This window comes from Bidens hawaiensis, unplaced genomic scaffold (genome assembly GCF_021521415.1).
Source record: "Bidens hawaiensis isolate Kalapana, Puna unplaced genomic scaffold, B.hawaiensis_p1.1 tig00015702_1, whole genome shotgun sequence".
NCBI lineage: Eukaryota > Viridiplantae > Streptophyta > Magnoliopsida > Asterales > Asteraceae > Bidens > Bidens hawaiensis.
In genome coordinates this window covers 24,839-41,205 of record NW_027492401.1, presented here as the reverse complement: position 1 = coordinate 41,205, position 16,367 = coordinate 24,839, and the positions used below count along the sequence as shown (strand labels likewise).

At 34.9% G+C, this 16,367-nt stretch overlaps 1 protein-coding gene and 1 pseudogene across 1 annotated transcript; one reads left to right on the top strand and one right to left on the bottom strand.

Moving 5' to 3' along the window:
* Window positions 1-10,699: 10,699 nt before the first annotated feature.
* Window positions 10,700-11,387, bottom strand: LOC143549578 (dirigent protein 22 pseudogene; annotated as a pseudogene).
* A 4,232-nt stretch (window positions 11,388-15,619) lies between these two features.
* LOC143549567 (uncharacterized protein At5g01610-like) lies at window positions 15,620-16,081 on the top strand. Its single transcript, XM_077040449.1, has one exon. The coding sequence runs from the start codon at window positions 15,620-15,622 to the stop codon at window positions 16,079-16,081; it is 462 nt and encodes a 153-aa protein (XP_076896564.1).
* Window positions 16,082-16,367: the final 286 nt, after the last annotated feature.

The window sequence follows — 16,367 nt, the reverse complement described above, 5'->3', positions numbered from 1 at the left end:
AGATAGCCCTTTTCATTTTTCTTAAGTTTAAAATTTTCTGATTTTATTCTCTCCATATCTCTAGTTAGGTTATCGAAATGGAGCTTATACATTTTTATTTTTTCACCACAATTTAAAGAACATGGTTTAAAAACGAGTTGTGAAGAATCCATTGAGTAATTAACGAGATTAAACTGATTTTCCCGCGAAAATTTCTCGAAAAAATATGATCGCCAAAATTCTCAATAAAGATGTCCTGCTCAAAAGAGGCGTCCAGGAAAAATTTCGTTCAAGGCAAAATTTTCGAATTTCCCGCCAAAATTTCGCCGAAAATTACCCCGAAAAAAAAAATGTTTTCACCAAAATTTTTAAAAATAGATTTTTACTTATAAGGAGTATTTGGGAAAAATTTCGTTCAAGAAAATTTTTCCCGCCAAAAAACTCTTTTTTTTGAATTTAATGTTTTGACCGAGAACACCTTTCTTTGGCCGAGAACCCTTGCTTTGACCGAAAACTCTTGAATTTTGGCCGAGAACCCTTGCTTTGACCGAAAGCTCTTGAATTTGGCCGAAAACACTTGGTTTTGGCCGAGATCTCCTTGTTTTTAAACCGAAAACGATCAAATTTGGCCGAAAACTATGAAGTACACCGAAAACACAGAGTTTTGGCTGAAAACAGATGAAATCTTGTCCAGAACCTTATATTCTTTGACCGAAACTTCTTAAATAGCCCCGAAATCTGTCTAAAGAACCCGAGAACAGGTTTAACCAGTCAGTTTTGGTAACAAATAAATCCCTAAATCAGTGGGATTTGAATTATTACCAAAGATAATCCAATCTATGACCAGAAGAACTGCTCATTCTTTTCAGATGAATTATTCACCGGAAAAACAAACCCAAACACACAAATCACCAGAACAGCCAACAAATCAAAAACCTTGAATCGTTGATATCACAACCGAGCCTAGAATAGGTCTAAAAGCTCTGATACCAATTGTAAGTCCGAATCTGGATCACTACAATATGATATCAACCAAACAAATCAAATATGCGGAATCTAGTTAACGTGGTGATTCAAGAACAATATAAATGAAGAACAAGATGAACACAATGTAATATGGTTTCAATGCATACGATTTTATTAACAATAAATCGTCCTAATACATAAACCGATTCACACAGAATCTTATGCTCTCTAGATGGTGGCTCTTACTGATTTACAGTTTCTCTCAATGTCAATCACATTTACCCTATACATTATGTAAACTATTTATAGGGAAACCAACAATCAAGCCCAAAGTAAAGCCCAAAGCTCACCGAAATCCCAAGTGATCTCGGTTTACATTGTTAGCCCAATACGAAACCCAATAAACATATAACTAAGTACAAACCACCAAATATGGACCCAACAATCTCCCCCTTGGTTTGTAGCTTCGTTCTTGTTTATTTCACTTCAGACCAGCGTAACCGAAATCCATAAGGATTTCAGTATTACACAAATGCAATTCTTCAACTCGTCTTCGTTTATGTCACTTTAGTCTTGATCATGTCATGGCCTTTTGATATGCGTCAGTCTAACCAAATTATGGCCCAACAATCTTGCCCTTAGACTGATGCTTTCAAGATCTTCCGAATCTTTACTAGAGCATGATCAGCAACTTCAACATCAGCATCCAATACTCTTCCATCTCTCCCTTTTTGACAGCATCATCCAATTGAGTCTCAGATACTTCATATGCTTCCGTTGCAAGAAATCAGTCTTGAAAGAACAATCAACTTTGACAGAAAGATCAACCAAAATATTTTTGAAAACAATTAAATAAGACAAACATATTTTTGTATTTTTTATTTTTTTCTGTTTTTTTAATGATTTTCTTGAAAAGACTTGAATTGAGATCATACCAGCTAAACCAACTATAACACAATAACCGATATCAGATTTCATGAGCTGAAAAATTTCAAAACGATTTCTTAACACATTTGTTTCGACAAGAGTAATCAAGAAGTAAAAAATAAAATAAATGAAATAAAATAAAACCTAAAACAACAAATAAAACAAATTTAATCACCCGGTCTTCTTGTAATTTAGCTAAAAGTTGGGATCAAATTTCAGTTTTTGATAAAAATGCCGCCTTTATGAAAAGATCCGAACATGGAATAATATTGTTTAAGGTGCTGTCACAAGGATTCATGTTCAGCGTTATTATGATAACAAGAGACAGGTTGATAGCGTGTATCCCATACTTAGCATGATTTTTCATCGCATCAGTGATATGATTAAGGTTCAGTTAGGCATAAAGCTTAGATGGACATCACTCATGGACCTGTGATGCCTCCTATCTCTTCTCAAAGCGTATTTGGCTTTCCCCAGATCACCCCAATTTGACTCCAACCCCCTGGATTTGGTTTAAAAACTTTTAATGACAGAACTTATTTATTTGATTTTTCTTTTCAAATTTGCAAACATATTTGAGGTTGAACGTTGGACTTACAGTTAATTAACAGGCCTTTCATTTGGTATGTTAAAGGATTTATATTATTGCCTCCTCCCCTGTAGTTCTGTTATTAACCCTCATGTTTGTGTTTTTTTTAAAAGCTTGTGAACATTTATCAACTTTTGGTTGATTATATATTTACAGTAATTTTGTTCACATTTGTTCTTTGTCATTCTCAATAAGATACATCATTTTGGGGACCAAATACCGACGGGCTCGTGTATGACCGTAATTGCTTTTCTGCCTATCAATGACATATTTAGTCCTCGCCACCAATGGCCCAGGACAAAAGGATGTGGTATCTTTTGAATATATATATATATATATATAACTTTATGCGAAATACATCGACTTGTTTGTTAATAAATATGATATGACGTAACTAGGGGTGTAGCTAAGCCAATCCAAACCTAGCTTATATAAGCTCGAGTACCTAAAGCTCAAGTTGGGCTCAATAACTTTTCGCGCTCCGGTTTAGCTAATTTGTTTCATGATGAGCGTGTGTATATATACATATATAATTATATTATTTAGTTATGTTATCAAAAAAATTTATGTTTTACAGTAATAAAATTTTATAGTTATCATGTAAAGTTAAAAAAAAGTATTGTTTATAAAAATAATTTGCTGTTTAAGCTTGCGAGCATGTTAGGTTGGTATATGAAGTTTGAGCTCAAGCTCATTAGAAATGAGCTTAATTTTAGGTTCGAGCATGTTTAAGCTCACCTTGTTTTGGGCCTGTAAGACGACCACAACTCCACAAGTAGCTTGGCCCAGTATACACATTAGAAAACGCACACCTAAGCATTTGCAGTTTTGGTGGCCCAACTCTTTAGATTTTAGAAAGCAGGCCCCCTAAAGCCCACTTCCCCATTTGATATTTCCGAAAAATGTCACTAAATATAGTCCTAAATTTCAACCATTTTAGTGTAGTCTTCTTTCTTGTTTGATTTGGTTTTAAGTCCTAAATACTTAATGTTAATGCAGATCCCTATATTTTAAATCAGAAAATTGAGTGTAAGTTGTAAGTTACTTAACTTATTTGTTATGTTTAAGAAAAAAAAATGTAAGATTATAAGTTGGCTTTTATGTGGTTAAAAGATAAAGTAGAATACATTTTAATTTCTTGAAAGAACAAACTTGATAAAGAAACAACCACAAGATAAATAGGAGGTTATAACAAAACTATGAACTAAAATTAGCTTATGACTAATGAGTTTAAAAATGAATGTTTAACCACTATTTGAATCATACAGGTAAGGACCTAAGGTCTATAGGATGAGTCGTCCAATATTTCAATTCGTTACAGTTTTCAAACTATCTTGACCCGACCAATTACAAATACATAATCTCATACTATTAATCCCAAATCACATCGGTCGAATAAAACTTCGATTTCTAACACAATGGATTCACCATCAAACATATAGGTTGAAATCACATAACTAGACAAGAATCGTCTACTTGTTGAAACCCTAAATCAAACAAAAAAAAAGAACAGACATGACTTAAGTAACAAGATGAGAGATATGGATAATTTTGGTGTGAGTCATAAACCCCAGAGTAAATTCCATGTTCAAGCTCATCCATCTAATCTTACCCAATGAAAACATAAAAAAAATATAGAAATGATGATACTGATAAAAGAAACATTTATAACATATATTTACGTTTGAATGTCAACGTCTGATATTGAATTGACATTATATATTTTAACACCTAATAACAAAAATTTCAATACCCATCACTTCTTGGCATTATATCATTATCGTGTTATATAATGATAACCTCTTGTTTCGTATTGTGGATACCCTTTGTTTTTACATAGAAATTATTATTAGTTATATTATAAATCAGTTTACTAATATCTAAATATGTTAGATAGTTTATATGCGTTTATTAAATAGTTTTTTTTAGTTCCGACGGCAGGAAAGTTCGTGGAAATGCGACGAAGAGTGGGAGTAGGCGGATGAAGATTTTGGATTAGTGGAACCTAATTTATAATGCAGCCACCACCAATTATTTTATCAACTAATCTGCTACTTTTCTTAAATTTGAATAAAATTTAGCAATAAAAAAGAATAAGCAATAGTGGTTTAATATATCATATTGTTTATATAATTTTAAAAATATAAACGTTGGTTTTAATACAAGTTTGGTTTAATTAACTCGGTTATATAAAAATTTTACAAGTTTGATTTAATTAACTCGATTACATAAAAATTTGTTATCAAATAAATCACACCAAAACCACTGTTTCTCAATGGTCATTAGGTTATGCTTTTCTTTCGTTAAGATTTGGTAACTCAATTTTCTACCCACCCTAATACCTTTTGTAACTTTAATTTTTAAGCCAAGTAACATTGTTTTTAACATGATGGCAGCGTTCAAGAGATACAAGTGTGAACGGAGATACTACAGCCAGGAATACCGCTTCGATGGTCTTGGCATTGGCCAAAAATAATCCAATTGGGTTCGCCAAACCGATGATGCTAAGGGTGAGTTAGCCGGTTACCAATGGTAGTATTACCATCAAACAATAATGTTTAATGAAAATAACAATTTAAAAATCATTACCATATAAAATGGTTGAAATATATAAGTGTTAGTAATTTTTTGATAAGAAAAGTTAAAGTAAATTGTATATCATATTAGGGTAAAGTTAAAATACAAAGGACAATAAAAATGAGAAGGGTGAGAAGGAATTTAATCCATTGATCTTATATTTGGATGGTGGAGATTAATTCAAGAATAAAAATTAAATAAAAATAGATGAGAATGACATGAAGGTAATAACTCATTTACGAAAACTTTTTCTCTCCACATGCAAGACACATGTCAATCTCCCATCATTTTAAAACGTCTATAACTTTTTCATACGACGTTTTTGTTAGAAATTTTTTTTACCAAAATAACGAGCGTTTTTTTTATCTTTAACATGAATATCATATTGTTATATAAAAATAAAAAAAAGTTGGTGGGTTTTTTTTGTATTATGTTATTTGGTTGCCCATTGTGTTTTTTAATTGGGTTTTTCTATGCATTGTGTTATATATTTTGGTCATTGTGTTTTTCAACTGATACTCATGTTAAAGATAAAAATTAAAATAAAGATTACGTCACGGTGTCTTTCGTTTGTCACTGTGTCTTTGTGCTCAACATTTGCTTTATGTTGATTGTGTATTACGTTCAAGCCATTGTGTAATATGTAGATTCCATTGTGTTTTACGTTTATGGTCATTGTGTTATATGTATTTACCATTATGTCTTATGTTTAAGGTCATTGTGTTATATGTATTTACCATTGTGTCTTACGTTTAAGGTCATTGTGTTATATGTATTTACCATTGTGTCTTACGTTTCAAGTCATTGTGTTATATGTATTTACCATTGTGTCTTACGTTTCAATTCATTGTGTTATATGTATTTACCATTGTGTCTTACGTTTAAGGTCATTGTGTTATAAGTATTTACCATTTTGTCTTACATTTAAGGTCATTGTGTAATATGTATATACCATTGTGTCTTACGTTTAAGGTCATTGTGTAATATGTATATACCATTGTGTCTTACGTTTAAGGTCATTGTGTTATTTGTATTTACCATTGTGTCTTACGTTTAAATTCATTGTGTTATATGTATTTTACCATTGTGTCTTACGTTTCAAGTCATTGTTTATATGTATTTTACTATTGTGTCTTACGTTTCAGGTCATTGTGTTATATGTATCTATTATTGTGTTTTACGTTTCATGTTAATGTGTAATATGTATTCATCATTGTGTTTAGTATTAGATAATTTGTTGGTATTGTTCATTACATTTACATATTAGTATTACACAATGGTGTTATTAGTATTTAAAAAAAACACAATGATCAGTTGAAAGACACAATGTTGACAAAATACAATAATAAACAGAAAGACACAATGACGAAAAAAGACATAATGGTAAGCAAAAAGACACAATGACGTAAATTATTTTTTAGTCTTATATAACAAAATTATACTCATATTAAAGGTAAAAAAAACGCTTGTTATTGTGGTGAATTTTATTTTTTTTAAAAATATCATATGAAAAAGTTATAAAAGTTATAAAATGATGGGGGTATTAACATGTGCCTTGCATGTGAAGAGAGAAAATGTGTACAATTACCTCCATACCCTTTTTCCTTTGATCCCTACTTGACACATGTCAATTAATTATGGCTTCTTATCCTTCTCATTTTTATTCCCCTTTGTAGAATAACTTGACCCTATTATATTAATATAAAATGTTTGATTTTAACAAGACTTCTATGCAAGTCATGAGCAACGAAATCAAATATATATCTATACTATATATAATACACCAAATAAGGGCAAATTAAGACACCAATTTTTAAGTATTTACAACACTTAAAGCATGATGTACATGTGTTAGTAAGGGTAAACTTGTCTTTTAAACACAATTTATTCAACTTACAAGTTTGGTCCCTCATCTTTAACCATTATATGTTTTTAATTTAAGTTGTAAACTAATTTCCCATCCATGCTTTTTTAAACGACTATAGCCTTTTCAAACGTTAATATTTTTATAAAAAAAATTACACCATAAAAACGAGCATTTTATTCTCTTTAATATGGATATGATATTGTTATAATTTTTTTGATTTTAAATAAATTAATATGTTACGTAGGAGTGTTCAATGTCGGTTTTGATGATTTTTAAGTTAAACTTATGAGTCAAACCGTTAATACTGATTTTTTTGTCGTCCAAAACCAAACTCAACCATTGAAAGTTGAAACCGAATAGTTACTAACGGCCTGGTTCCAGTTTGGTTTCCCAGTTTGAACTCTAGTAATAAATTTAGTTTAAAATAATTATTAATTTAAATGTACCATCAAATTTAACTAATCTATACTATATATAATACATCAAACAAGGGCAAATTAACTAATCTATACTATACGGTACATAAATTAATGAAACATTAACCAAAGTACCAAACATAAGTAAACGAACCAGTCACACCAAAATATAACACCTAAAGATAACATAGAGAAGGGAAAAAACTTATAAGTTATAATCATACAAAATTTATTCTCACTTAATTAAACAAAATGCTTGTCGAAGCACGAAATGAATCTGACCTGATCCATGACGATGTTTCCACGGATGTCGAGATGAATGAACCACGTCTTGATCTTCTTCTCCGGCTGGTTGGGATCTGCAATGACTTTTTGGGGGTATGGAGGTGACCGCTAAGAAATCTCCAGGATCTCTTGTTCACAGACACAAAAATATGGCGGTGGCTCTTATTGAGAATGACCAACCCCTAATAAGGAGGTGGAGACCTCCTTATATAGGGAGCCTCATGGCCACCATCATGGTACCCTAATGGGCCTAGCCCAGTTAGGGTTACCTCCACAAAACCCCCTCAGCCCAATAACATTGTATTAGTCCATATAATAAAATAAGCCAAACATAATAAATTTAGGGTCGTAAAACCGGGTTTAGTACCATACCCCTACAAGCCCCCCCAAGTCCAGCGTTGCTCCTGGGCGCGGAAGCGTTTAGGTGGAGCGCTGGACTTTATGAGGAGTGTTAGGGCGTGAGGCGGTTTTTTCCCTTTTCTACGGCCTTATCTTTATTGTCTTTGAGTTTTGGGAGGTTTTCTTCATGATGGTGACGTGTTGTGGTTTTTATGATAATGATGGTGCACTACCATGAATAAGATATAGCACGCCGAATAATAAAAGCCTACGCGCGAGGCGACTTACGAGCTATGAGAATAATAAAGCTTGCGCGCGAGGCGACTTATGAGCTATGAGAATAATGAAGCCTGCGCGCGTGGCGTCTTACGAGCTATAAGAATAATAAAAGCTTGCGCGCGAGGTGTCTTACGAGCTATAAAAATAATGAAGCCTGCGCGCATGACGTCTTACGAGCTATAAAAATAATGAAGCCTGCGCGCATGACGTCTTACGAGCTATATGAATAATAAAAGCTTGCGCGCGTGGCGTCTTATGAGCTATATGAATAATAAAGCTTGCGTGCGTGGCGTCTTACGAGCTATAAGAATAATAAAAACTTGCGCGCGAGGCGTCTTACGAGCTATAAGAATAATAAAAGCTTGCGCGCGAGGCGTCTTACGAGCTATAAGAATAATAAAGCTTGCACGCGTGAGGCGTCTTACGAGCTGTAAAAATAATGAAGCCTGCGCGCGAGGCGACTTACGGATCTATGAGAATAATGAAGCCTGCGCGCGAGGCGACTTACGGATCTATGAGAATAATGAAGCCTGCGCGCGTGGCGTCTTACGAGCTATAAAATGATGATAATGACGGGCCCACAAGGGCCTCCTCCGCGCAGGATGAATATCCCGGCCTGTTTTCAAAATAATAATGGAGGCACAAGTGGCCAGATAATAATAATGATGTCATAGGTGTTTGTGCGGCTCGTAGCCGAACCTGCAAAAACATGTCAACTAAAGGTGGATGTATTGCATGGTTCCCATCCTCGGGCAAATTATGAGGTGTGCCCAACCTTTAAGCTTGGCGCGTGGCCTATGGGTTTATGAGGATTCCCAACCTTTAAGTTTGGCGCGTAGCCATATGGGATATTATGAGGATTCCCAACCTTTAAGTATGGCGCGTAGCCATATGGGATATTATGAGGATTCCCAACCTTTAAGTATGGCGCGTAGCCATATGGGATATTATGAGGATTCCCAACCTTTAAGTATGGCGCGTAGCCATATGGGATATTATGAGGATTCCCAACCTTTAAGTATGGCGCGTAGCCATATGAGATATTATGAGGATTCCCAACCTTTAAGTATGGCGCGTAGCCATATGAGTACAATCATGGTTGTTCTTATCCTGATTTGGATTAGACTGTTCATTTGTTATGTCGCTTATGCGCGGCCTGCGCAATGTCTCCTTTATTCTCACGCGCAGATGTGGTGCGTGAGCGTGCATGATGCGTGAGCATCTAATATGCATGAGCGTACGTGAAGCCCAATAACATATGTGATGCGTGAGCATATGAGATGCGTGAGCATGTGATATGCGTGAGCATACGTGATGCGTGAGCATACGTGATGCGTGAGCATACGTGATGCGTGAGCATACGTGATGCGTGAGCATACGTAATACGCGTGAGCATGCGTGATGCGTGAGCATGTGATATGCGTGAGCTGTGGCGTAGAGTAATCGCCGGGAGCGCGCATGCGATCCGCTGTGGCGTAGAGTAATCGCCGGGAGCGCGCATGCGACCCGCTGTGGCGTAGAGTGATCGCCGGGAGCGCGCATGCGGCCCGCTGTGGCGTGTAGTGATCGCCGGGAGCGCGCATGCGACCCGCTGTGGCGTAGAGTGATCGCCGGGAGCGCGCATGCGGAATCCGAAGTTGATCCACAGGGAGCGATTTTGATCCGCGGTGGCGCGCACGACTAGAGATTTTGAGTATCCACATCAGGTAGGTTTTATGTAAAACCAACAGATCTAATAGGATTTATAGATCTATGAATATGAAGTGTGACTGTTGCTCAAACGAACCCAGATCTGAAAAGATCATAACTAGATTTGGTATATTTCACTTAGAAAAAACACAGATCTAAGGGTTTTCCCCAAAAGTTCGGTGGTATTTCTTCCTGTGTATTTCCAGATCTGGAAGTATTTTTAGATCTACGGATTTTTGGATTTCCATAGAACATATCTGAAAGAAGAAACCGTAGACCCGAGATATTGATGAACAGATCGGAGGGCCGAGACGAGAAGCGAAGCGTGGTTCATTGCCGTCCCACGGATGGCGCCAATGTCGAAGCACGAAATGAATCTGACCTGATCCACGACGATGTTTCCACGGATGTCGAGATGAACGAACCACGTCTTGATCTTCTTCTCCGGCTGGTTGGGATCTGCAATGACTTTTTGGGGGTGTGGAGGTGACCGCTAAGAAATCTCCAGGATCTCTTGTTCACAGACACAAAAATATGGTGGTGGCTCTTATTGAGAATGACCAACCCCTAATAAGGAGGTGGAGACCTCTTTATATAGGGAGCCTCATGGCCACCATCATGGTACCCTAATGGGCCTAGCCCAGTTAGGGTTACCTTCACAAAACCCCCTCAGCCCAATAACATTGTATTAGTCCATATAATAAAATAAGCCAAACATAATAAATTTAGGGTCGTAAAACCGGGTTTAGTACCATACCCCTACAATGCTCAAAATAGTATCAACCATCAAGTGGTCCAAATAAAGTCAAGTGCAACCCACTATAACCCAACACAATCTCAAAACACAACAAAAAGTGTAACAACTAATAATAACCTTAACTAATAATGCAAAACATGAACATTATACTCAACACAAGCATCCCCTGTCTTCAAATCAAAAGTATGTGTACTCGCCTGAACATACCCTCTAGCAAACCGAAAGAGCCCACTTCCACCGATCACAGGCATCTCCCTCACCTTATGAAACACCGGGTTCCGACCCAAAATCGATATCGTACTCCCGTTATACTTCCCGGTCGTAAACACAAAATTCATAGCCATTAATAACCCGGGTTCCTCTTGTGACGCCATTCCATAAAACCCTTGTGCTCTTCCTAGTAACTTTGACCCCATTTCGGGTTTTTCGGTCAATGGGTCGTCGATCATGTTGATCATGCCGAACCCCGTGGGTGTGGTTTTGGTATTGTTGGTTGCGGGTGGTTGGACAATGTTTACTACGGTCGGGTTGGGACCGCTTATTATGTCGTGCCAGTAGAACCGAAAGTGGCTTAGTTTTTCGGTTCGGAGCTTCATCGGATTCCTTTTAACCGATTGGAGAAACGTTGGATCGGCAAAAGTTTGTGAGAATGTGAAGAGGAGAAAGAGTAGGCAGAGGAAGATTTTGGTCATTGTGAAATATTTTGTTAGTAGAAAATGAAGGATATGATAAATGACAAGAGAGTATGTGATGGGGGTATCTAATTTATGTCACGTCTACCAACTATTTTATTAATTAATCAATTATAACTTTATAAAAGTTTGTTGTTTATTGTTTTTCGGCTTTAAGAGTACCTTTTAAACTCGTTACATGTAGTGTTAGTAAAAATTGCTAGTTAGGCGGTGAGATGAGGACTAACTATTAATCAGGATTAATCGAGATTAATTAAATCAGAATTTAATGTATAATTTTCAGTTTAATAAATATGCACACATTTTTATATTTTATTTTCAGTCTTATACATACATAAACATATTTTGGCCGAAAATTGGCTGGAATATCGCCGGAAACTGCTGATTTTAGTCGGAATCTCGCCGAAATCCGTCGATTTTGGCTGGATTTGACCGTTGACCGATTAATTAGCCGACTAGCCCAAAATTAATCAGTGAAGTGGGGACTAGCTATTAATCGGGGATTAATATGTACCTAGTTAAGATTTTTGCAACATTGATTACATAGTTAAAATTAATTAATGTTTTTTTTGTGGGTGTAAACAGTTCTAGCAGTTTTGAAATGATGGAGATTGGTTCATCAAAAAACCGAATCATTTCGAGTTAAACAAGCCTGGTCCCAAACTTTATTAATCGAGTGTTTACTAGACTCACTTGACACCGTTCATTCTTGTTGGGTCAAATTTGGACATGGTTGCTTTTGTCCTTTTTATATGTTGATGAATGAACTCAAATGAGATCTTATTGCCATTGAAATGTTAGGGGATAAAGTAAATAGATTGTTAATTAAGTGTATACTTATTGAATATATATATGATGTGATCAAGTTCTTTTTGACGTATTTAGTCTTTATAATTGAAAGTAAACGTAGTGTTTATTGAAAAATAAGTGAAAATATAAATGTCTTGACGGCTGACTAGACACGTTCTTAGGCTTTTTTGCTCCGTCGTTATGTATTCTCTAAGCTACTTGTATCGCATCCATATTTCACTATCATAACTCTTTATGTGGTTCACCTTATTTCATCGGTTAGGAGAGAATAAACGTGCCTCATAAGTATCGGCAATTGGTTCAAATGGTTAAATCATGCCCTTAAATAGAGTTCATATCATCGCAAGTAGTAAACATAACGAACAAAAGTACAAAACAACATAAATCTATAATATATATAAATGAAGACATAAAAATCCGACGTGTTGCGATGTGGTCGCTCTCACTTTTTTTGGAGTCACCATATTTGTTTGATTTTTAAATAGAGACTTCTCATGCATTTGACCCGAATTCATGGGTATGGGTCTTACCAAACCCATATATTCCTTAAACGGGTTATAATATTTTATTAAATTAAAAATTATTCTCAACAAATTATTGATGTAAAAATCCTATAAAATAGGATATAAAAAATTATTCACACCAAATTATTTATGTAAAAATCCTATAAAATAGAATATACTAAAAATTAATATCTTATTTATTTAAAAAAAAAGATATTTATATTATTTAAATTGAAAAACCAATTTGATAGTAAAAAAAATAAACGGGTCTTGGGTCTTATCAAACCATAAGTATATTATTAACTTCATAAATATTATTTATAATTAAAAAACCAATTTTATAGCAAAAAAAATAAACGGGTCTTGGGTCTCAAACCATATAGTTTTTAAACTGAGTTATAACATCTCATTTATTTATCAAACAATTTATCATCAAATCATAAGTATATTATTAACTTTCATACAATAAAAAATATAAATACAAATAATATAAAACAACCTCCTATAATACGAGGATAAAAACTAGTATAAATATAATGTTTCTAACAAGTGTCTAGAAGGAGAAGATGTGGAAACACCACATGAATAGTTAAATAGGTTCAGTCGGTGGGATGGTCCACGCATTTACTTTAGTAGCATTCGAATTCAAAAGTTATGTTTGAATTTTTTTTTCCTTTTTTGTGTTCAAAGGAAAATAAAGATAATATTATTTTTAATAGCACTTTAATTTCACAAATATATAATGAGTAACTTTTACCGAATTATTAACGTGACATAACAATTCAAGTACCATTCGTTATAAATTTCGAGGCATTAGTGGAAAACTCAAGAAAATATAAAATATACTTCTATTTCATTATCATTTTTCTCTCTTTTAAATAACACTGATTCTAACAATAATTGATCTCTTATACCAAACAATATTATTCGATTTACCTACAAAAGTTTCAGAGATTTGTTTTTTGTTTGCACGGGTGTAAACATTCAAGAAGGTCATCAATCAATAATTAATTATTACTTCCATTAAAACACATTTAACTATGAAATTCTCCTATCGCTGACAACCAAATGCAACAAAATGGGTTTGTGAAATCTAACATGAGTAATTTTTTATAGCATCGTATCTCTCTCGTGGACCAAACGCAACCTTACGATGTGTTATTTGTCTTAGATATCACCCTATTACTAGAACCATAAAGGTCTTGTTAAAAAGTTAGGTGGATGTAATTATTTCATAAGCAAGATGGGTTAATATCTAGAAGATAAAATGGGTTGCAAGACTTTTATCGAGATCATGTGTAATAAAACAAAATATTATAAAAAGAAAGACATGATAGCCCAAGGGCCACGTTTTCTACTTTGCACCGTCAAGTGTACGTCAAGTTTACGTTTGAAAAAAAGTTGCATCACAAGTCCACCAGACCACCACCACCACGACTTAGTTACATCATCATGTTTTCACGTGAGAAGCATATACAATGTTTTTGAACAGCCAATATTTTTTATACTCCTACCAAGAAACTAGGAGCAACTAGTTTGTTATTGAAATCTTGTTGTTTCGTGCTTTCAAGATATATCATCTATAGTTTAACAAAAGCTAGGTGGGAGCTTAGTCTAGGTCCAAATCTTGAACCAAACTCAACACGCAAATGGGCGTCTCACGACCAGATGATTAGCCGATTTGGTAATCTCACTGCAAAATGCACAACTGTTGGTGTTTATAGACATTCGCTATGTTCACTAAATGCTTTATGTTGTTTTTCCACCCCCCTTAATCGCCATATCTTAATGACATATTTAGTGACCTTTAATCTTAGCGACAAAACCTTGTTAGAAAGCTAAGCACCAATACCTTAGAGAAAGCTTGAGGTACCACTTCAACAAACCCTTGTATAACCACAAATTATGCGAACCGAACCCACCCTAATAATACGAATAAAAATGACCTTGAAGGCTGGAAAGTCGAAATAGGAAGTTGGGCCGAATCGGTACTCTCTCCAAGCCCAAAGCTTTATAGGACTAATCAAGTTGAGCCGTTGACTTTATTGGGCTAAAGTCTAGACTTTGAGCCTTTGACGACCACTCACGTTTTCATGATCCAGAAAACCATCAAGTTCCATGGTTTTGTGCCGAATCTAATAGTTCATTAACCTGCCACCCGAATCTAAGTGCCACTGTAACAGTTCTATTTTCTATTTTTGTTATAAATTGTAATTAATAATTTGAAAAGGTTATTATAAAATTCAAAAAATAATTATTTTTTTGCCTTGTACATTAGAATTAAGTATGAAATATTATATTGCTTAGTTTCCTACATGGATATTACAAGTCAAACCAACTCACTTATATTGTTGTGTTTTGAAAAAAAAAAAAGAAGAAAAAATCCCTAGTTGATATCGTGACTTGACTCGCTCATTGAACAAATTTACACCTAGCACAATTTCACCGGTTGAATGTGATGCATCATAATGAATATATTGAAATACTCAATTGATATTAGACTTATGAATATAGGGGCTTTTGACACTGACATTATTCTTATACTTGTTTATGTTACAAGTTTTATAAAATCTCAATTTATAAAAAATTGTTAACTATAAAATATTAATGTTTTCGGGGAAATGAAGATAATCGGGTGGACCAGTAGCCGTAGCCCTTTACTAATTGAAATTGGGATAAAAAAAATCTATAATCAGTATCATTGTTATTATCATAATCAGTTTTATCCATTTATGCTTAATCATTTAAACCAAAACAATAAATTAGGCAGCTCTTCCTCATCTACAAGAAAAAGACTATCCTATTAATTAAAAAAAATATTATGTTTATATAATAAATCAAAGAATATTGTAGTTACCCTTCTTATTTCTATTTCTTAACTCGTTTTTATTTGAGAGTCCGAGTTGACTCAGAGTCTGACATCTGCAACTTCACCGATCCACCAATGGCATCCTTCAACCAATCACTACTCATCACTTTAATCTCACTCTCCGTCACCGTCACCGCCACCGCCACCTCCACCACCGACATCCTCCCACAATTCGGCTTACCAATCGGCATCCTACCTAACGCCGTCGAATCCTACACACTCTCACCTACCGACGGTGCATTCACCGTCCACCTAACTCGTCCGTGCTACGTTAAATTCGACGATCAGACCGTTTACTACAGTAAGGACATCCAAGGCAAGTTGACTTACGGATCGGTCTCTGACGTCACCGGTATTCAGGCGAAGCAGTTTTTCCTATGGCTTAGTGTTACCGGTATGGATCTGGATACTGATTCCGGTATGCTTGAGTTTCACGTTGGAGTTTTATCGAAGAAGTTGCCGGCGGATATGTTCTCGGAGGTGCCGGAGTGTAAGATTAAAGCTTGTGAACACGAATCGTACACTCAATCGATCTAAATCGGAAGGTAAATATGTTTAACTAGAAAAATTCGGTTAATTTCGGTTACGTTTGTTACGGTACGGGAATTAAACAAAAAAAACTGGTGTTCCGTCGCTTCTGTTACATTCTCTACGATACCATATGAAAATAAAAAAATTGTGTACTAATACGGTGCCACCACTTGGTATTGGCATAAATAATCCGGGTTTAGCGGCGCACCAAAGTCCTCATCTATTCATATTATATAGATAATTTCTTTGTGCCTGTACAAAAAAAGTTAAATCTAATATTTGTGCTTATGCG

Bases quoted from the DNA above. Each gene is read 5' to 3' on its own strand.
- LOC143549567 (XM_077040449.1), top strand. From the start codon at position 15,620: ATGGCATCCTTCAACCAATCACTACTCATCACTTTAATCTCACTCTCC.